Consider the following 22,069-nt stretch of genomic DNA (forward strand, 5'->3'; position numbering starts at 1 on the left):
TCTGACAGCGAGTTGCACCATTCTCACAGTACTCACAAAGTAGGATTGCGGGTAGCTCCGTATAGTACGTCGAGTAAATTCCGTGATGCGATAGGGTCATTTATTGTGGCAGTTACTCAAATAATATATATAATATATATATATATATTTTTTTTATAAAAAGGGATATTTTGTCATTTCATGGTAAGAAAATCACTAAAATTTTCTTTCCCGGAAAATAACCCAGAAAAAAAAAAAAGTTTAAACTGGCTAAAAGAAACAAGCCGCTAAGCCTATAAGCTAACGACCCGTGTGAAAGGTAAAACTTTGACTCGGTTGAGCAGCCGAGCCGCCAATAGCCTGTACACATATAAATATATGTTTGTATATACACAGGTGGTCTATATATTTACGTAATTTATTTCAAAGGCTTCGTTTTCGCTGACTGTGGAAAACTAATCATTAGCCCCAACCTCCGCGTAACAAAAGCTAAAAGAAAAACCAGCCAATAAAATTAAGAGAGAGAAAACAGGAGAGAGCGAGGATAAGTTTCCGGGAAACCGGAAACCACGGTGGTTTTTTAATTTTTAAAATATTTTTCTGTTTTTTTTTTTTTTTTCTTATTAGAGTTAGAGCATAGGTGGTCTCGTGATGGAGCGTAAAAAAGGAAAAGCTGGGGCCGGTCATATGGGGGCGTGAAACCTGCTGTAACGGCCAGCTATTTGAGTTCTGGCAGCTACCCACAGTAAAACAAATAATCCAATAAACCACGGCCTTATCCTCTGCCACGTGTACTTTTAAATTCAGGCCGCTTAACCACGTGTCGTGTTCAACTTGTTCTTTGGAATTACCTGTGGTCACACACGAGGGTAGTTGGTCTCACTTACATTACGGAACTGACCTTCGGTGCCTTGCGTATGGGAATATTTTATGAAAAGTCGAAATTGCCCCTCCCGATGTTGTCGATAAGCGGTAACCAACCGAGGAGGTGATTGTCTTTTTAGTGAAAGGGGGGCCTAACTAACTGTAAGGTAGGCGAAAGTTATTCTCTACAAGTCGGCAGTTTTCTACAAGATAGTACATGCAGACGGTATTTCAGATCTAGTTCGTTTCTCTAATTGTTGACTCTTCAAATCTAGAAAATAAACTAGATCAACGGTCTTGATTTACTTGTTTTGTAAATAAAGTCGCTGAGTTGAACGCACGTGATAATATTTACCTTTTCCTGACGCTTTCTGTTTTCCTGACCTAAACTGGCAACAGAAACAAAAGCACTCTTCGATTACACCGACCAACAATATTACCCCAATACCCTTACGAAACTACCGTATCTATACATACGTTTTCGTCGAAATTTTTCGGTCTTTACAGGGGTAATAGTGTCAGTGGAAAAAACGGAAAGCTTCCAAAAACAGCGAAACGCGAGCTGAGAATAAAAACGCGTTTTGGCCGGCAAAGCGTTTGGTTGAACCACCTAACAACCACCACTTTCGCTCACGCACCTTCAATTTGTGGATTAATTAATTAATTAAATTAGTCTTTCATTATTTGTTAACAAAAATAAATAAATGAAATAAAAAAGCGCCAATATATATTTTTTTTTTAGGTATAAAACTATAAATTATCCTCTCTTAGTTCTTTTCCGGTTTTCTAAGCCTTCGCTTTTCTCTCCCTTCCTCTTTTGTACTGTTCTCTCCCTCCATTTTTTTTTATTTCTTTTTTTTTTTTATTTAATCTTTTCTCGCCGGGAAACCTCCCTTCATCGCCGGAAAACTGCTTTCTCCGGCGAATAGGCTCCGCCTCTCACCGGAAAACTGTTGGCTCCGTTGTTGTGATTCTGTTTGAATTTTCTGGTTGATTTTCGTGGACTTGGTCTGGAAAAAAGGTTCTGGATCTCTGTGGCTGAGTTGGTACGTTGTCTTTTCCGACGCCTCTTGAGAATGTGGCGACCCTGGTTCTCTTTGAAGGCTTGGTCTTGATCGGACATGGCTAGGATCGTGATCTAGGGTTTGGTTTCGTGGATTCTGATTCGGTTTTCTTAGTTTTATGTTCCTTTATTCTCTGTTTTTTTCCCCATCTGAACGAAGACGGAGTCGTATAGAGCGAGACTTCGGAATGAAATGGTATGTGATTCTAATTATGTATTTTTTTTGTTTTTTTTGGGGTTTTTCTTTTCGCTCGTATTTTTTGTTATCTTATTTTATTTTAGGCTTTTTTTATTTTTTATTTTTATTTTTATTTTATTTTTTGTGTCTTTTTTCTTGATTTATTCGAACTCCATTCAAATTTTTGGTATTTTTTTTTGCCGCTTGTTTCATCGTTTAGATCTTGTACATTCTTCATATATTTTTTGGGAAAAATTTCTTGATTTTTTTTTTCTTGTTTATAAAAAAAAAATTGTTTGTTGTTTCGATATTTAATTTCGGAATTGCCGTCTTGTTCCTTGATTCGTATGGTTTTAGGCTTCTGTATTTTCCGTTCTACGCATCAGTGCATAAATGCAATTTAGAGGAGTTGATTTTTGAGAATTCTGGATTACGATTTTTTATTTTTTATTTTTTTATTTTTTATCTTTTTATTTTTTGCTTTTCCATGATTTTACCTGAATTTATATATATTCTTTTTAATCATTATTACTGAATATGGCTAAGGTGCATATTTGAAGAATTTTATATATTTCTTTTAATATATGTATTAGTGATTATTATCTGGTGAAGACTTTTTCAATTTGAATGCATGCAATGGTTGAATATTGCTGAATTTTGTTTGACCGTGTTTTTTTTTTTTTTTAACTTTTGGATAGACTCGGGTTTTCTGCCGTAACGTCTTTGATAAATATCCAGTTGGTTCCGTTTTGTTCTTTGAGAACTTTTAGAGCGATCTGCTTGTAATGTATTTAATACATATTTCTGAATTTGATTACGCGCCGACTAAGACTTGCGGTTATAAAATCTCTTCTTGACCATGTGATACCCCTGTAATTTTGGTTGAAAAATGTTAAGGTAGCAGACCCAATCGCCAATGCTTTATTTTTAATATTTTTTTTTCCCCTTTTTGTTAAGCTGGCTTGTAAATTAATGCTAAAATGCTGCACTCTAAAGCGATTGATGTGTCAAATTTGATTTCCTCGTCTTCCTTTGATGGTGGTATGACTCAAGGACTAATTGGGTGAATGTTGATTTAAATTTGTATGTATTAGCTGTTTATGCCTAGTCATGTTGCTTAGGGATAGGGGTACTCTCTAATCTGTGGCTATTAATATCTTAATTTGTGTCTTTTGGCTTGTAGATTCCCAGATAAATGTGCTTGACCAAGGTTTTGGACCAAAATATACGTTGTCATTGTTTTGAAATTATAAGCGAGAACTCTTTTAACTTTTCCCGTTTATCCAACATACTATTGTTTCTTCATACAGATCTTTTAATTTGCATATGTTTAATTGCTTGACTGTACAGGTGGAGGGAAGGGTTTGTTTGTCCAAAGAGGTGAAAAATGGATTAGAGATTCTGAAGCGTAAAAGGCTTCAGCGTATGAAATCTGAAACTGTTACAGGGCCTATAAGTATCAGTAATATGATGGCTCGTAGTGGAGGGGATGCTTTAAGATCTTCAGCATCCTGTGGTATTAGATTACATGGTAATGCAGATTCTTTTCCTCGGTCCAATGGTGCTTTAAATGATAAGGACGTTTTTTCAAAGCGCAAGGTGGATAAGTTTGACACTAGTGATCTGGAATGGACTGAGAAAATTCCTGAGTGCCCTGTGTATTGTCCAACAAGGGAAGAGTTTGAGGATCCCTTGACTTACTTGCAGAAGATAGCTCCAGATGCTTCGAAATATGGTAAGCCCCTTCATAATTAGCTGATTGATCATTCTGATGCAATGTTACATTTAAGCATTTCAATATTATTGTTACATTCTAACTTTTGACTTTATAATTTTATGCATCCTTGTTCACATGGATACATGCATGAATTTTCAAGCTGTGTGTGAATTGAGACCTTTGGGCACTTCTTAAATATTGACTGAGAAAATTGGTACCCTCTAACAATGTCTTCCAAGGGTTTATGCTGAGGTTGTAGGCTATGTCTCTTTACAATTATCAACCGAAGTTGCTTAAGAAGAAGCCAGACTTCCTAAAAGTTGAGTTCAGGCAATATGTTAGTAGAGCCCAAAAAAAAAAAAAATATATATATATATATATATTCTAGAATCCATCAAGTTCCTGATTATTGGAGGGATGTCTGTGGCTTGTTTCCTTGCATTGGCTCGTACATGCTAGTTTTTGGATCATATGTTTTGGTTTTTCATTTTAATACTGCATGTTAATTTATTCCTTTCTGTTCCACTTACTGCTTCACTAGCTCCAGTGCTAATCTGTGTTAGAAAAACAAAACTCAAATGTTTTACTGTCATTCTGAAATGAACAATGGTTGCTTGTTCTTACAAAGATATTTTGATCTTTTCAGGAATAATCAAGATTGTTTCCCCTTTAACTGCTTCTGTTCCAGCGGGGGTTGTGTTGATGAAGGAGAAAGCAGGATTCAAATTCACAACCAGAGTACAGCCTCTTCGTCTTGCTGAGTGGGACACTGATGACAAGGTTACCTTTTTCATGAGTGGAAGGTGAGTGTTACATTACTAGTAAGTTTAATAGTGAAGTTTGGCATTGTAGTTATTCCAGTATTTGAATGTGATTGTAACTTTTCAGAAATTACACGTTCCGTGATTTTGAGAAAATGGCAAACAAGGTTTTTGCTCGTCGATATTGTAGTACTGGGTGTCTTCCTGCCACTTATTTGGAAAAAGAATTTTGGCATGAAATTGCTTGTGGAAAGACAGAAACTGTTGAATATGCATGTGATGTTGATGGCAGTGCTTTTTCATCTTCTCCCACTGATCAGCTTGGAAATAGCAAATGGAATTTGAAGGTGTTGATTCTTATTAATTGCAGTCTGTCTTGGGTTTTCTTTAATTATTCATCATTTAGATTGGTGTTTTTTTCAGTTTTAACATTAGATCAACAATTCAAAAAAAAAAAAAAAAAAAAAAGAAAATAGCTGCCTCATTTCTCTTCTTCAATGTTCTGTGATTTCTCTGACTCTGAGGATCAAGATGTACGTAAAGGAAGTAATGAATAACGCTTAAATCGCTATTCATAAGAAACTTTCTGTTAGTAATGAGGAAATAATGATTCCGACCTTCAATCATTATTAAGTATTTTTTTTAGAATAAATAATCACTATTCATAAGAAACTTTCTTCGAGTGGTTGATTATTCTTGTTTTATAGATGTCCAATTTGTATTTGTTCTACATGTTCACCAACTGATTGAACATATTCTTTTATTTCAGAGACTTTCAAGGCTTCCCAAGTCTGTTCTGCGCCTTCTAGAAACAGCAATTCCGGTAATTACACTATGGCTCTGTGGAGTTTTGGCATTATTTATATATACCTTGTTGTTTGGTTGCTAATGTTGGCTTTCTCTCAGGGAGTAACTGATCCTATGCTCTACATAGGAATGCTATTTAGCATGTTTGCTTGGCATGTTGAGGATCATTATTTATATAGGTAAATGTTGGTCATGCATAAATTCCAGTGAACCTGGTTATATTTTCTTATCTTATTTTTATTTATGCAGTATCAATTACCATCATTGTGGGGCATCAAAAACTTGGTATGGAATTCCAGGTCATGCTGCTTTGCAATTTGAAAAGGTTGTCAGGGAGCATGTGTATACACGCGATATCCTATCAACTGATGGGGAGGATGGTGCTTTTGATGTTTTACTGGGGAAAACAACTTTATTTCCTCCGAACGTTTTGTTGGATCATGATGTCCCCGTTTACAAAGCTGTGCAAAAGCCAGGAGAGTTTATAATTACCTTTCCTAGGGCATATCATGCTGGATTCAGTCATGGTAGGTTATTTTTACGGTCTGGTTTCCTTCAAGTTGCAAATAGATTAAATGATTGTAGATGTTTTGTTAATCTTCCTCCCCTTAAATAGTATGTCAGTGATGTAGAAATCATACCACTCTTTTCAATTTGTCTGTAGGTTTCAACTGTGGCGAGGCAGTGAACTTTGCTATTGGTGATTGGTTTCCTATGGGTGCTGTTGCCAGTCGACGCTATGCTCTTCTTAACAGGATGCCTCTGCTTCCTCATGAAGAATTATTATGCAAAGAAGCAATGCATCTATATACGAGTACTGAACTTGAAGATTCTGATTATTCCCCTGCAGACTCGGTCTCTCAGCGTTGCATTAAAACCTCTTTTGTGAAATTGATGCGCTTCCAGCATCGTGCTCGCTGGTTTTTAGTGAAATCGGGGATGTGCACCAGTATTTCTTCGTACTCTTATGGAACTATACTTTGCAGCCTATGCAAACGCGATTGTTATGTGGCATATATTATCTGTAGCTGTTATTTGCATCCTGTTTGCTTACGTCATGGTAAGCTTTGCTCTATTACGGTACTTTAGACTAATAGGCTTAATTTTTCTTTTTTTAATCCTTATTTAGGATTTCTATAAATTTGAATGAATCCATCCATATTCGATATTGCCTGTTAGGCAAATATTGGTTCATTGAATGAGGTCTGAGAATTAGAATCCTCACCAATTCTTAATTGAATAAAATTACTTTTTTAAAGTTCTCAAGCCTTTTTGTGATAAAATGATTTCCACTAGTCTGGATTTTTTAATTTTTTTCAATATAAAATACGTAAAACTTTGCTTTATGGGGTTGCTTATGATGATATCTTTTTGTCCAATGCAGATGTTCAGTCTCTGGATTTATCATGTGGCAGCAATTATGCCATCTGCTTACAGGAGGATATTTCAGAAATGGAAGTTGCAGCCACAAAATTTGAGAAGGAAGCTGGAATATTGGAGGGGATTAATCGGCAGGCTAGAAATGGTGATGACTTGTATTTCTATGAGCTATCAAAGTTGTCTAAAAGAGTTGATGAAGATGGATACTCTCCTTACTGTGAGATAAAGTTAGAGTTGAATTGTGATTTTAGTGGTACAACCACTCGGGACCAATCGCAAGAGCTAGAGCATCTTTATTGTAATGTACCCACTAACAGAAGACGAAGTTTAAGTCCTCAAGTGTCAGAAACTTCTACTTGTGTAGCATCTACTCTTTGTTCTTTGGCGGAGCCTCTGGAGGGCTCAACTCGTGCTGATGTAAGAAATAGCTCTTTGCAAATTGCGGCTATCTTATGTATCCTACTTTACAATTTTTGTCATTATTTGGATCTTCTTCTTCACCATGTTAGCAAGACAACTTTATGTCAAAATTTTAATCAATTGAAGTGTAATTTTTTGTATCGACATTGTCCTTGCAGGTAAAGGGAAGTTCTAACTTCAGTACAAGGAATGTTGATTCTAAAAGGTCATCTGAAGAATTGTCGCGCGGTACATATGAATCTTCTCTGTCCTCCCTGTCCTGTGATGAATACTTGGGTGCATGTCCAGACAATCTTCCTGGATCAGAGGATAGGCCTGCTGCTGTGGAACATGACAGTGATGATTCTGATTCGGAGATATTTAGGGTCAAGCGCCGTTCTTCACTAAAGGTGGACAAAAGAAACTTAAATGATGTCACGTCATCAAAGCATTCTGACCACCAGGTACATAAAAATCCATGGATAATCCTAAAAATAGTCCTTTCCTTATCAAAAGTGTTGGTTTGAATTTGACGCCTGTGTATTAGGCTGACTAATAAAGATTTATGCCAATTGTGCAGGGTTTTAAACGACTGAAGAAACAACAACCTGATGGAAGATGTGGATATTTTGTGCCATCGGATTGCTTCAGAACTGACGAATCAAATTCTAGATTAACCACCGCTAATTACAAAGGAGCTCCAGAGAGTGTCTCAATGGATAGGGTTTCCAGAGGTAGTAGCATTCCCATCTCTATTAAGTTCAAGAAGTTGGCCAATGAGGATGTGAGTAGACAGCGAGAACACCTGAGAAAAGATAGACTCCAGATTGAGTATGGCAACAGCAGGAGGGAAGTAGTACCCCCTATAGAGATTGGGACGAAGCGCCTTAAAGTCAAAGGCCCTTCTTTTCTAGGGTCGGAGAGCAGGTTAGATTGAAGAAGAGAAAAATATTAACAGATCCGCCAGGAAGCAACAACAAATTTTTAGTTGGCCTGCCCTCTGGAGCATCATCTAGAGCCTGACTTTGCTAACTTCATTTTCTCTAATGGGGTTCTAACAATACAGGGAGAAAAAAAAAATGGAAACAGAAAGCTAAAATCATTGATTCTGGGAGCAGTGACAAAAATTAACCTAGGATTTATAAAAAAAAAAAAAATTCATATTCTTTGTGCAGGCCTCAAATTGGGCAAGTACGCACTATTGGTGATTCTTGAGGTTCTCTTGGGCCAGGTTATTTTTGTGTCTTTGGCAGGAGAACCTTCCTGCAAAAGCTTACAAAGTAGAGATTGGGTTTAGATTTGATGTTGATTATGTAAATTTGTTTTTGCGTCAATTCTTGTGAGGGGGGGGATAAGTAGGGTATTCTTGCTAACCTTCTTCATTTTTAAGGTGTTCGCTGCTTCTAGGGTTCTTTATTCTTTTTGTAGCAGGTGGGGTCGTTGTACCTTTTGGACTACTTAAATAAAAGTTCACAGAAATTGTCCTTTTTATATTGTCCCTCTCTGATATCCAAATGCTTGCATCTTCCATTTTGTGTTTTTGTTTTTCTTTTCCAAATGATGAAGAGTGTGTTTGAAAAAGTAATAATGTTGACAATTAGTTCATCTAATTTATGTCAGTATCAAAATTTTATTAATTGACTTCTTAAAATGTTGTGGATGTGCTGCAGAAGAAAGAAATTTGAGATTGAAAAGAAAGGATTGGAAATGTCTTTTTCCTCTTTGGTAAGAATGGAGGCCGAGCGTAGGAAATAGCTTTCGGGCTCATGCTGTAGAGAGTGTATACAGTTTATACGATGTTGTATATAGAATCATCAATCTTAACTGATGTAATTTGGGCTTTTCAGTGGGCTTAGTGTTTTTGTTTTTGGACCTTCAATTTAATTCACAATTATTATTAAGAGGCATAAAACCCGAGTGGCTAATCATAAATGGTTGACAATGCTAATTGTAAGCAGCAGGCAAGTGATAGTGAAGATGAAATAAAAAGGTTATTGAGGGAATGATTTATGAAAGGGGAAAAAAAAAAAAAAATGTAGAAGAAATGATATAAAAGCCATGTCCTTTCTCAATAACCAAAAATCCCACAGGATATATTTAGGAGATTTGGTTTTCTAAAAATAAACAAGCCAGAAAAAGTGTTCTTGCAGCAAATCATACAACAGTATTGTTCTTGCTTAACAAAAAGCAAACATCATATTAATTTCAACATCTTGTCCATTTTGTACCATCAAACTAATTTGGTAGTATAATTTAATGCTCACTTGCATTGTTTTCGTATGCCAGAGAGAAATTGCGGAATATATGCAATATACCAAATATCTTTTGGGCTCTTGAAGAACCATCTGCCTCAATCAATCTGCAGGAAATATTTTTTTTTTTTTCATATGAATTGGTCCAACACCTTACTTTCTTAATTTAGTTTTAATTTTTCTTTCTCTTTTTTTTTTTCTCAAAAAAAAAAAATATATATATATATATATATTTATCATAGTTCACTATTTAAGACCCTCCTTTACTATTAGTTAAATCAGTTTACATTTATGAGTATGTTTTCCTATGTTTTCATTTATCATCATGACATTTATAAACAACCAAACTTGAAGATGCCAGGCTGGGGTCTGAAGTGATAGACAGTTTTAGTACCACTCATGTTGTAATGTTTTTCTTTTTTCTATTATTTTTTATTTTTTAAAAACAAAACAAAGAAATTCATGAAAACATTATTCCACCAAACATATATGCTTTTTTTATTTTTTTGGTTGAAAACAGAATTTAAATCATTTCAAGCCATGTATTTTCCAATGCATTTCAAAGCATTTAGTAATTAGAAAATAATTATAACAACATAATTGGGGAGAACCTCGATTACAAGAAAACAGGATTATCTTCAAGCCCACTAATCAATCCAACAACCCATTAAGAATTTCGGGAGTTGGGCTTTATGGTTAAGTTGGGTTTATTGCCAACAGCACACATTGTTTTACTCTTTAGCTCATTTATTGTTTTTTGTTTTTTTTTTTTTTTTAAATAATTGATAGAAACTAGTTCATTTATTGTTAGCAATACGTCTTTTAATTAAATAGAAAAAGGAGGACCAAATGTATGGTTTTTTTTGTATCTACGTGCCTGCCCATTGGATCACTAATACTTCATTAATTAATGCATTTTTCCCTTTTTTTTTGGCAAATAATTTTAATTAAATTAACAAACTGTAAGAAATAAAAGACCAAGAGTAGACTTAGTATATTATTGTGAACATCAATATCTATATATTTGAAATCCTTCCCCACCTATCCATAAAAAATGGATTAGAAAGAATCAAGTTGTTTTGCTGTTTTCTTATTGTTTTGAATGTTACAATTCATGGAAAAAAAACATAAATATATAAATACAAGTTATGAGGACTTTTGGCAATTTACAAGCAAAGTTTCATTATTTTTCTTGTATCTTCCAAAGTTCTAAAGACATTTATATGATTGAGTTGTCAGCCCCTGCCTATATGTATTATGCTCTATTTGAGCCAGCCAATATATGTGAATATGAGTTGTGCAAAGCATAGATTTGATAGAGCATCACAAAAAGGCATGCAAGAGCTGTCAATTAAATACCCACAAGCATGTACAATAAAAGTATTTTGGTGGTGAAATTCTGTATTGTATGTAGGGATAAAAAACCAATCAATTTAAGTGATGCAATTAGGTTTGAAGTTTGTGGGGTAAGGTGCTCCTATTTGGTGGGAACCTCCATATTTTTCCCCTGTATCTTGACCTCCTTGACAAAAGCACCACATTCCAATCTGATTGGATGCCTAAAAAGCTTTTGTGGGACCTGATCTACCCTACAATCATTTCTACCTTTATTTCCAAGAGAGAATAAGTGTTTGGAATGGTGGAAAGTGATACAAGAAAATGTGTTGGAATGAGAAAAGGAACAAAGCAAAAAAAAATTATGCTAATCTGGAGGGGGTTTCTTGAGAAAATCTTAGATATGTCTTTCAATCACTAGTGTATTTGGATTTGTAGGGCACTTTGTCTAAGTTTTTCCCTTTGCTCTAAGTCGTTGGAAAAGATTCAAAATGTTTCATCTTTTTGTTATATATTTTTGTTTTTAAGTCTAAGAACAGGATCCTACACCTATGGCTGGGACTCAAATAGAAAAAGAGGAATTTGCTACTTTAAAACCTTGTTTAGATGAGTTTGATTGGATTATTTTTTTTAATTTTATTTTTTTACGAATATATATATATATATATATATATTTTCCAATTGCGCTTGATTTTTCTCTTCAGTATATTTTGTTTCATATTAGGAAAGACCCACCAGCTGGCATCATTTCTTTTTGAGGTATTTATTGTCATTCATCTCAAAGAATATTACTCAAGTCATCCACTAAATATACTTTAGCTTAATTTATATATATCCTCAAACATGATTTTCAATGTTGCTCCTCTGTATGAAGACAATTCAAATCAAAGACCCCATCCTTTTTTTTTTTTTTTTTGAGATTATTAGAAAATAATAATAATAAATAATTTGTCAAATTTCATTTCAACTTAGGACTATTAATCATGATTTCAATTTAAATCAGAGAAGAAAACTGTTTATACAAAATTGTTTTTGATTCTGTACAATTTGGTCTTATTGGTGAAACATGTTGGGATTATTTAAATTTTAGCATTTTTATATCAGCTGGTATAAGGAATACTGATAGAGACATAATCCTGGCAAGAAAGATATATATGCTTATTCAGATATTCAAGCAGTGAATACCATCTTCTTATCTGACCAGATTCCTTCACCTAAATAGAATAAAAACTGAAAAAATCAGTTTTCTAAAGTTTGATTTAAGGGTATAATTTTGCACCAAAGCAGTAACATATAGCATCTCATCTTTAGGAAGATTACACTTGATTGATGCTTGTGAGAGTATGGAATTTGGAAAAAAAAAGTTTATATAAATAAAAGGAAGATTATGTTAAAAGAAAATAACAAAGACAACACAAAGTTGAGGCTCAGGATAATTCAATCCTGTGATTTCTGATGTAAATAATCAAATTATTAAGATATATTCATATATATATATATATATACATTGTCTAATGAGTAGCATATTAAAAGAAAATCTCTCAGTGCATAAAGATTCTGATGAAAAGCAGTATTTATTTATTTATTTTTTGGAGGGGAAAGAAGATATTGAGAGGATAAGAGAAAGTATGATGTATTTACTAGCTTGTTTTCAACTTTATCCATACATATATGCAACCATCTTCCAATGCTCTGCCATAATGCTTGCATCGCAAACAAGAATATCCTTATATGTAAAGATCCAAAAAAATCTTATGTTCCTTGTCAAGTCATCATAAACTCTTATTATTTATCTATATATATATATATAATAAATAGTCCAATCCATGTATGGATGCTAATTTGATAAAATCATGAGGATATATAGGGCTGGTCCTGAGGGCGAAGGCATATAGGATGTACAAAGGCCTCATACTTATAGGGATACCATAGGTATATGATGGGTTATATATATATATATATGTTCTTTTTTCTAAAAGGAATTTATGATGGGTTATATATATATATATTCTTTTTTCTAAAAGGAATTTATTTTTATCAAAATTAAAGGGCACAAAATTTAAGAATAAAATGATTTAAAATGTACATAAATATTAGATGAATACATATATTTTTGGAGAGTATATAACATATTAATTAACAAGAATATATATATATATATATATATTTTTTTTGTTCTTGAAACCGAAGTCATAATTAAATATGGTTAAATATGATTAAGGCAACCAATATCATAAGGCATAGTAAATATCACCAAAACTAATTAACAAAAATATATTTATATTTTATTTTATGTAAAGTTAATGATTGAAAAAATAAAATAAATATTTTATTCAGATTTAACCAGCTTAAGATCATAATTAATAGCTTTTTGAAAAATAAAAACATATAAAAATAGCTTTTTTGAAGAGAGATATATATAAATAGCTAGAAAAAAAAAATGGAGTACTCTTTTGAATTTTATACAGGTCAATTTAAATTTTAGTACCAACCTCAAAGATACACATTGTGTAACACATGGTTGTATATATATATATATATATATGTATTATTATCAATATATATATATATATATATATATGTAACAGCTCTGCCCTCAAAATTATGCTCAAAAAATTTATAGAATTTTTTTTTTTTCTGTTGAAATCTTAATTTTAAAGACTTCAACTTTACCTGGTTTAATTTTCCAAAATAAATTACTTGGGGATAGAAACTTAATTAGGTGGAAATATCAAATTTTGTTGATGATCAAGTTCAAGCAGTGATCAGAAATTCATCTGCACTGATCACTTGTACTAAGAAAGTTCATTACTATATCCAGTATTATATATATATTTTTTGGGTAATATATATCCAATATTATATACATTATATAGCAACTGGGCAAGTAAATATATAATGCTTTAATCTCCTCCATGCTCTGTAAACAGTAATTTGTTTTTTTCTCATCAATCTTTTGGGATACAGATAAGATAAGGGCTTGAATTACAAGTGAGATACATAACTCTATATATATATATATATATATTATTTATTCATATATAAAAGTATATATACTATATATATATATATATATTATAGTTGTCCCTAATTCCCTCTCGAATGAAGACAGTACATTGAACACTGAACTCAAACCCGAGGCCTCCAAGCAGTCCACAAACACTAGGTAGACATTTAATCAAGGCGACTGGTAAGGCATTAATTCCCTTGATCTCCACACCACACCCTCCAGAAACCAATTCAAAAAACCAAAATAATTGACACTTCCAAGCATAACTTGCCTAACCCTTGATCTAATTTAACAGAAAAAACCAAGATTTTTATATATAAAAGAAATATATATATATATATATATATATATATATATATATATATATATATATTTTGTTTTTCCAAAAGGGAAAAATTGGAGGTGTTAGTTAATGATTGAAAAATTCAAAATGGTGTGTAGGTTCTCTCCTCCCCTATTGATTGGGAGCTCAATTGCCTACTTCATTATTAGAAGTACAACCTACAATTTCCCTCTCATTAATAGGTAAATTTTCTCTTTGAAAATTGACAATTAAAAGTCATTATTGTTATTAATATTATTGACTTTTCTTGTTAAAGTACCATTTAAATACAATCAATACACTCAACCTCTCAAATCTCATTGGAAATTAATTTTACTTTTTCTACTCAAAATTTTTGTCAGTCAATTAATAATACTAAGTGAATGAGGTCACAGAGAAGAAAAGGTTCCTATAATAAGGAAGCTTATATCTATGAACATCATCAATATGGGTTTGGAAAGTAAATTAGTGATTGAAAAATATTTAAGGATGTCCTAAGATAAAGAAAAATTATGGTGACCATTTTCCACCTATGAATGACCAAATAATGTCCAAAAATAGCGACATTTCATGTCGGTATGAGTGTTAGCGATCCAATTTACTAAAACTATTTTATATTTTGATGTTAAAAATCACTCATACATCACAATCAATTCACAAATCCGTGCATAATTAACAGTATCACGTGATTCTAACTCTGCTCTAGAGGTCAAAATTAGCTGCTTAATTCTATTTCTATGAGTAATATTATTGTTCTCTCTATGGAAGCTAGCTAGTACTCTAAATTTCTAAAGAAAGTTGTATTGTCTCCTCAAAACCCTTTTCAACCTAAAGGCATATAGATCTTATTCTACATAGGTACAGATATAGATGCTACGATATATTAATTATTGATTTCTATTTTATTATACAAATGTTTTTCGTATGGCTTCTATTTTCAATATTAATGAATTAGAGAGCAAATAAAAATGCACCTACGTTCTATAGTATTTATATATAGTAGTCTTGGTATGCAAATAATTGATAGTATATACTATACGTAAGTATTTAAAGGGTTCTATATTGAAACGCTTGTATCAATATTCTTTTGTTTAGTAAGATTTAGATATCATGATATGATTTAAAATCATTTTTAGGGAATTCAATTAGTATTACATTATTAAAAACATGGTTAAAAAATATTTTATCCTTTAGATTATAAGACTTTTTGCATTTTACCCCCTCCAAACTACAACAATCCTCATGTTCCCCACTGAACTAAATAACAATGTCATGACAAAAAAAAAAATTACCCTGATTATTTGAATTAAGGATCATATATACTATGAGGGAAATCACAGGGCTGTCTCCTAAAGGACTCCCTAGTTATTTTCTAGGAAGCACATTGATAACATAATTAACTAAATGATATGATCAATCAAATTGACAAAAATGCTAATTCTACCATAATTAATATTGAAATTAAGTTGCTTTTCCTAAATATATATAAATAAAATACTGATTTGGTTATAATAGACAAAGGTTGTGTGTTTTACTGCATGAATGTCTAGTCTCAAGCTAAGTAATTACGAAACCCAAAAACAAAACTCTATGTGCTCCAGCTCATTTGATTCAGGTCCCCATGTATAGTATAAAATATAGAATCTTAATTTTATAATAACAGTAGCTTCAAAAAATAATAAGGAATGAATGACACTTCTTAAGATAATCCATCTTCTTACAATATAATAAGGTATAAATTAAGATAAATGTAAGATTCCTTCTTGGACCTATTTCACTACAGCCATAGCTTGGAAAACCAATACCAAAGAATGGTAAATTACTGGAGAAATGCTTATACTGATTAGTTTAGATGCATCTACACAACAAATCTTCTTCTTCTTATTTATTTATTTATTTATTTATTTATTTTTAAATTTCTTTCAAACATGTACAATTAAAACACTAATTTCCATTACCGAGGAATAGTTGACATTAATCTGAGTAGTTAATTATAATAATCCCCATCTTAATGATATGATGAAGTTCATTGCCACAGAAAACAAAACTGTCAGTCTACTTCTTCTTCTTCTGTTTCCGCGTTGGTCGCCGCAAGATATATATAAATATAAATAAGAAAACATGCACATAAAATTATAAAGAATTTACTAATAAGATACTGATCTTCTGGACAATTCTTCCAATGCTGTCGGGAACCCTAGGAAGAGCAAGTTGTTAATTAATTTTAGTTAATAAAACTTGCATGTTCACAAAATAATTCTATACTTACAGTAGTACCAAATAACACTAGATTACAAAATTACTTAGATTTGGAAACACTTTGTTTGACTTAAAAGGTCATAAAAATTCGTAAAAAAAAATAATTTGAATATTGGGATGGATAGAGTAGGTGACAAATGGGTTTAAATAGAGTTGTTTCCATTAATTTAGGGTGGTATTAATTAGATGTTTCATTTTCGTTGAGATATACTTTTGGCATCTTGTTGATCTCAAGGTAGGTTTTTTCTAGGCTTTTCTGTCAACAAGTTATAGAGAAATGAGATGCCTCTTTTTTTCTAATAATTATATACAATTTTATTACGCAATCAAATAATTATTTACTATTGAGGTCACTTATGTACGGTACTTGTATTAGGGGTTTTGTACTACTACCTTAATTATCATCAATAATAGCCAAAGTTATTCATCAAACTTGCAGATAAAATATTCTGTTTCTTTGAACAATGATTCTAACCATTTTGATTAGATACATAATTAATTTTAAAGTGATAGTAAATACTAATTTTATAAGTTCTAGGACAATCAAAATTTTGTTATAGTTGGGAAATCTTCATAATTATGGGTATTGTTAATAGTTTCTTCGAGTTTAGGATTGGCATAATGTGTCACAACAGTAATTAGGACTATTTGAAATAATTAAAATCCAAATCCAAATCCGGACCGAAGACCTTGATTCAATCAATTTTTTGTTTTCTCCAAAAGATTTGGATTCTTCCCCTGCTCTTTTAAAAATGCAGGATTTAGTTAACTTAAACAGTTTAATATGAAGCTTATTATCGTTCTTACTGACCCAACACAGAGTCCACGTTACTGGAAACTAAGTGGATCTTGGGTCGGTTCACGGAGTCCAACACTAATCTATCGGGTCTACTCTTATGCTTTACCCGGATAAGTCAATTCAGCTCAAGATTGCTTTTACCAACTCAAATCAAAATCACAACTATTAGGTTCAAAAAGGGCAAAAAAAGAAAAGAAAAATGCATTTTTTTATTTAAAATAATAATAAATTCGACAAAGTTTAAGTCTAACACCTAGCTAGTGACCCCATTTCCTTATCAACTTACCACTAAAACCAATTAATATTTAAATTCTAATTATTTGTAAATAAATTATTATTAATAAGTTGGGATCAATTAATATAATAATCTAGCTAACCAACTAAAACAATTATTATCATTTTTAATTTATTTTTTTCCCCAGTTTGTTTGCATAATAAACACATTTGATAATTGGATATGATATGTGAATGGACCTCAACCCTATTGGGCTTGATGGGTCATTTCTGATCGAAGTGTTGGTTGAGAGTTTTGACTGTCTGTTAATCAAAGAAGGTCTTGTAATTTGTCGAAAAAAATAAAATAAAAAAATAAAGAAAAAAGTTAGTATTAATGAAAGGTGAGGTGGGGGACCCAAGTTATAACCCACGTATGGGTGACTCAAAGCAGGGGCACCAAAAGCAAAAATACATAGCAAAGGTAACGCTTACCGATGTTAATTTATAGGCATTGGGGGTTAAAAGACTTAAAGCTATTAAAAGCTTTGTAACATCTTTCTATATACCCAACATAATTGATTCTTGCTTTTTTCATAAAAAGCGGCTAAAAAAGATGAACCAAAAATACCCTATTCATAACCCCCACTCTGTATGCAACCACAACCCTAATTTCTCAACAAGTTGATCTTTGGATTGTTATGATTTTGTACCTTTTTTTAATTTTTTTTTTCTTTGTTCAAAAAATTGGTTCTTTTGGGTCAAAATTAATAAATAAATAATTTATCATCTTTTTTCTTGTTGAATTCTTTGTACTAGTTTAATTAGAATTTGTAATTTTTATTAAAATTAGGGTCCAAAAAATCCTTCTTTTTTTTTTTCCTTTTTAAGTGCTAAATCATTACCGTCCGTTTTTGTTGTGGTCTACATCAATGGACAGTTATGATGTGCACTGCAAACTTTTAAAGACTTGAGTCAAAAAGGATCTATTCCCTCCTTAAACCGCATAATCTGACCAAGACCTTTGAACCCACTTGAAATAAATAGGTCATTTGTTGGTTGTTGCCACCAAAAAAAAAAAAAAAAGGATTTGAAATATATAGCTAAAAATGAGAATCTTTTATTTTTATTTCATTTCTTTTATTCTCTTATATATCTAGACCCTTCAATCCCTATTTCTCTCTCTCTCTCTCTCTCTCTCTCTCTGTAATTACTTGTTTCCATAGTCTAGAGTAATTTGGCAATCTTAAGGAGGGGGTACATTAATAATTAATTTGTTCATATATTAAAATGAATTAAATTAATATATAGGTAGCTAGGCAGGTTCATCTATAAGAAACTATATATTGTGTTCGTTACCTATTGTGGGAAGTCTAATACAGAAGCAAAATTGGATAATCCAAATAATTGTCATTTTAATTAGACATCTTAACAAATTCCATACTGAATTGTTTCAAAGTAAAGTCAAAAGGTAAAACCAACTTTTTTGCTTGATTTGTGAAGCAGCTTATAAGATCATTGAAGTGAGAACAATTATTTATTTAATTTCATAGACACGGAGTGTTTACCGACAAAAAAGAGGGTCAAGCCATTAGGATATATGGACCTATAACATATATGGGTGTGTGTGTGCGCGCATATATATATATATATATATATATATATATATATATATATATATATATATATATATATGTGTATGTATAGTCTCCATATATGCCCAATTAAACCAATGACCAAATAAACTTGATTTTGTTCATTTTAAACCAACTTTTTGACTTATTTGTCGCTGCTGGAGACCAATGAATGATTAAAATCAGAGGAAATTTTGGTTTCATATTATAAACGAATGAATGGATACTTCAAGATATGATATATATGCATCAAATATTTTCATTGCACATATAATTAATAAATATAATTTTAAATTTTAATCTTTAATGGGATTAATAGTTAAAAAAGAAAGAAAGTCATAATATTAAGAATTAAATGTAATATTAAGAACTTGATTTAAGCTAGATTATATATATGTATATATATATTAAAACATTTCCTTTTAGATGGATAAAATTGCAAATCACAGGTTTTTTTTTTTTTTTTCTCCCTCATTTTACAGGCATTTGAGCTAGAAGTTCAAGACATGAAATAAAAGATTAAATGCATATTTAAAAGTTAAAAAGCATGAAAAAGTTATGAATTTGTAATTTTTGGCCTTCTAGCTTTTTGAGGGCATGTAAAACCAATTAACCTTTATATGTGCTTTTTGTATGGCAGTACAAATCTATAATGTGGATGATAAAGGAAACCAATTTGATTTTTAGATAACTATATAAATATATAATACTATAAGGTGATGTAGTAGAACTATAGCTGCTACCCTTCCTTCATTCTTGCTATATCGGTAAAAAGACGAATTTGGTAGACAAATTTATAAAATTAAATTTTACATAAATTTACAAATTCAATAATTAAATGCATATATAATATAGCTACTCACTAAGTAAAACTATACTGGTTAACAAAAAACTGCTAAACAATATATACATATATAGATGATCTCAATAATCAGGCCAACATCCAAAATAATTCTTAAATATATAACATCAATTTGTTTGTTATAGCATCAAAAGCCATTGAAGAGATATCTGACCTAATACGCAAACATACTTGACAAGGTTCGTAAATCTTCCATTTAGCATGTAGAGAAGTAACAAATATTTTTAGGAAAAATAATAAGTTTACAATGAAAGTGGAACTAATTACTTTATTTATAATAAGAAAGAAATTTATGAGAAAAAAAAAAAAAGAGGAAATCCACTAAAAATACTTCTTTAACCTTGGTATCCCTCAAGAAATTGATTCTTCAGTATCAAAATCTTTTAATTAGCAGCATTAAACACAAATTTATAATTTTTAAAAAAATAATAATAGTTGGAGATATTAAGTAGTCCTTAATATACATATACTTTTTTTTTTTTTTTGGGGACAGTATTAAAATCATTATTACAATTAGGCAAATTTTATCCAAATCAAGATTTGAATCTCAAATTCGCAAGTAAATTTTCCCAATGATTTTACTATTGGGCCCACCGGACCAAGCCTATGAACGAATCCTTAATTAGTACACATATGAAACTCACATTTATGTCAAAAACTAGTATTTCTTACGTTGATTTTTGGTTATAAATTTGGACAAAATCTATAGAATATCCTGTGCAGGATTAGAGTTTTCCAAACCACTTTTTCCTTCATTATCCTGGAAAACTCCTGAGTTATGAAAGAAAAGTATGTGCGTTTCGTGCAAGGTTTTCTTATAAACTCTTTGCCTTTATAAAAGGATAATGTGTGATTTATTATTTATTATTTGTTTTTAGAATTTTTGGATCTTAAATAATGTATGATTAAACTGGTCAAAGTCTAAAAGAGGATTTGTAAATTAGATTTACCACACACATTTATGCTATACATATATGTGTGTGTCTGTCTGTGTGTATTATAAAGAATAGAGCCATTTGATTGATGGTCCAAACTCTATCTTATCTCTGCAACAGCAACTACCTTATTCTACTGTACTTTAATGTTTTTCTCTCAAAATAGATTGACAGTATGATGCATCTTCTTCTTAATATATATGAAGGAATTATTCAATTAATTTATAATCACATAGCATTCAGGACCACTTTTACATTTCTGTTGTACAATTTATCGGTATAATTTTAAAAACATTACTCTTCTACTTATTTCCAGTTTTGGTCTATTGCAATCGAAGTTTTGCAAATTGCATATGGTATCAAGGATATATATATATATATTTGGCTACTATTGTGTGCCATTAACAATTTTAATTAGTTTTAGAAATTTGGAAAAATTAATACTATTATTTGTATTATGACCTTTAATGATAAAAAATATGGAAAAATTAACACCCTCATACATTTTTTGTTTCAAAAAAAGATTTTAGGTTTTTGTTTTGGACTGGATCTAATACTATAAAAATGAATGGAAATACACTTCCTATGAAAATTTTCAAATTTTCCTAAATAAGTGTTGCATATAGAGATCCTAAATTTGAAACTTCAAACAATATTTCTAATCAGCACAAATTAAAAAAATCAATAATAATAATAATTTAATAACAAAGTTATTGTTTTTCGAATAATATTTTTCAATTCGGATTTTTAATCCAATATTATAAAAAAAAATTACTGAAAGATCCAAAAAAATAAAATATAATTATTAGTTTTTATATATTTTAAAAAAAGAAAAGAAAAAAATGTGAGTTACTGTTTTCACTAGAAATGGCTTGGTATAGGCCAAAACATGCCCCTTTTCTTAGGGTGACACAGAATGTCACTAGACAAAGTGTGGTAATATGTGCTTGTAAATTTGGGAAGTCTTAAAACAAAATTAAAAAATTAAAAAATAAAAATTAAAACAAACCCTTTTTTGTTCTTTAGCCATCCTAAACATATTGTCTACGGTGCATATGGAAGCTGATCATAGTATTATGGTGTCCTTTTTAATCACTTGAAAAGACATAATTACCCTTCCTATACCCATTTCTCTACCTTGTCCAGAATCCATATAAAGGTAAATTTGACTTTTCCTCTTTCACTACCCTCTCTTAGGATCACCATCCCTAGAAACTCTCCAAATATGTGCACCTTGAATTTCTCGCGAGATTTTTGACAAAAAATTAAATATAAAATAATTATAACTAAATTCAAAGAT

General features: G+C 31.3%; 1 protein-coding gene across 1 annotated transcript; it reads left to right on the plus strand.

The window, feature by feature from the left end:
* Positions 1-1,478: 1,478 nt before the first annotated feature.
* On the plus strand, positions 1,479-8,639 carry LOC107431559 (lysine-specific demethylase JMJ13). Its single transcript, XM_016042511.4, has 11 exons — positions 1,479-2,102; positions 3,435-3,819; positions 4,448-4,604; positions 4,690-4,909; positions 5,332-5,385; positions 5,469-5,548; positions 5,619-5,896; positions 6,034-6,429; positions 6,754-7,166; positions 7,328-7,612; positions 7,729-8,639. The coding sequence occupies exons 1-11, from the start codon at positions 2,100-2,102 to the stop codon at positions 8,083-8,085; spliced, it is 2,628 nt and encodes an 875-aa protein (XP_015897997.3). The 5' UTR covers positions 1,479-2,099; the 3' UTR covers positions 8,086-8,639.
* Positions 8,640-22,069: the final 13,430 nt, after the last annotated feature.

This window comes from Ziziphus jujuba, chromosome 6, assembly GCF_031755915.1.
Source record: "Ziziphus jujuba cultivar Dongzao chromosome 6, ASM3175591v1".
Taxonomy (NCBI): Eukaryota; Viridiplantae; Streptophyta; class Magnoliopsida; order Rosales; family Rhamnaceae; genus Ziziphus; species Ziziphus jujuba.

Excerpts from the sequence above, each read along its gene's own strand:
- LOC107431559 (XM_016042511.4), top strand. Across the intron at positions 3,820-4,447 it reads TCCAGATGCTTCGAAATATG|GAATAATCAAGATTGTTTCC; the intron begins GTAAGCCCCTTC and ends TGATCTTTTCAG. Across the intron at positions 6,430-6,753 it reads TCCTGTTTGCTTACGTCATG|ATGTTCAGTCTCTGGATTTA; the intron begins GTAAGCTTTGCT and ends TGTCCAATGCAG.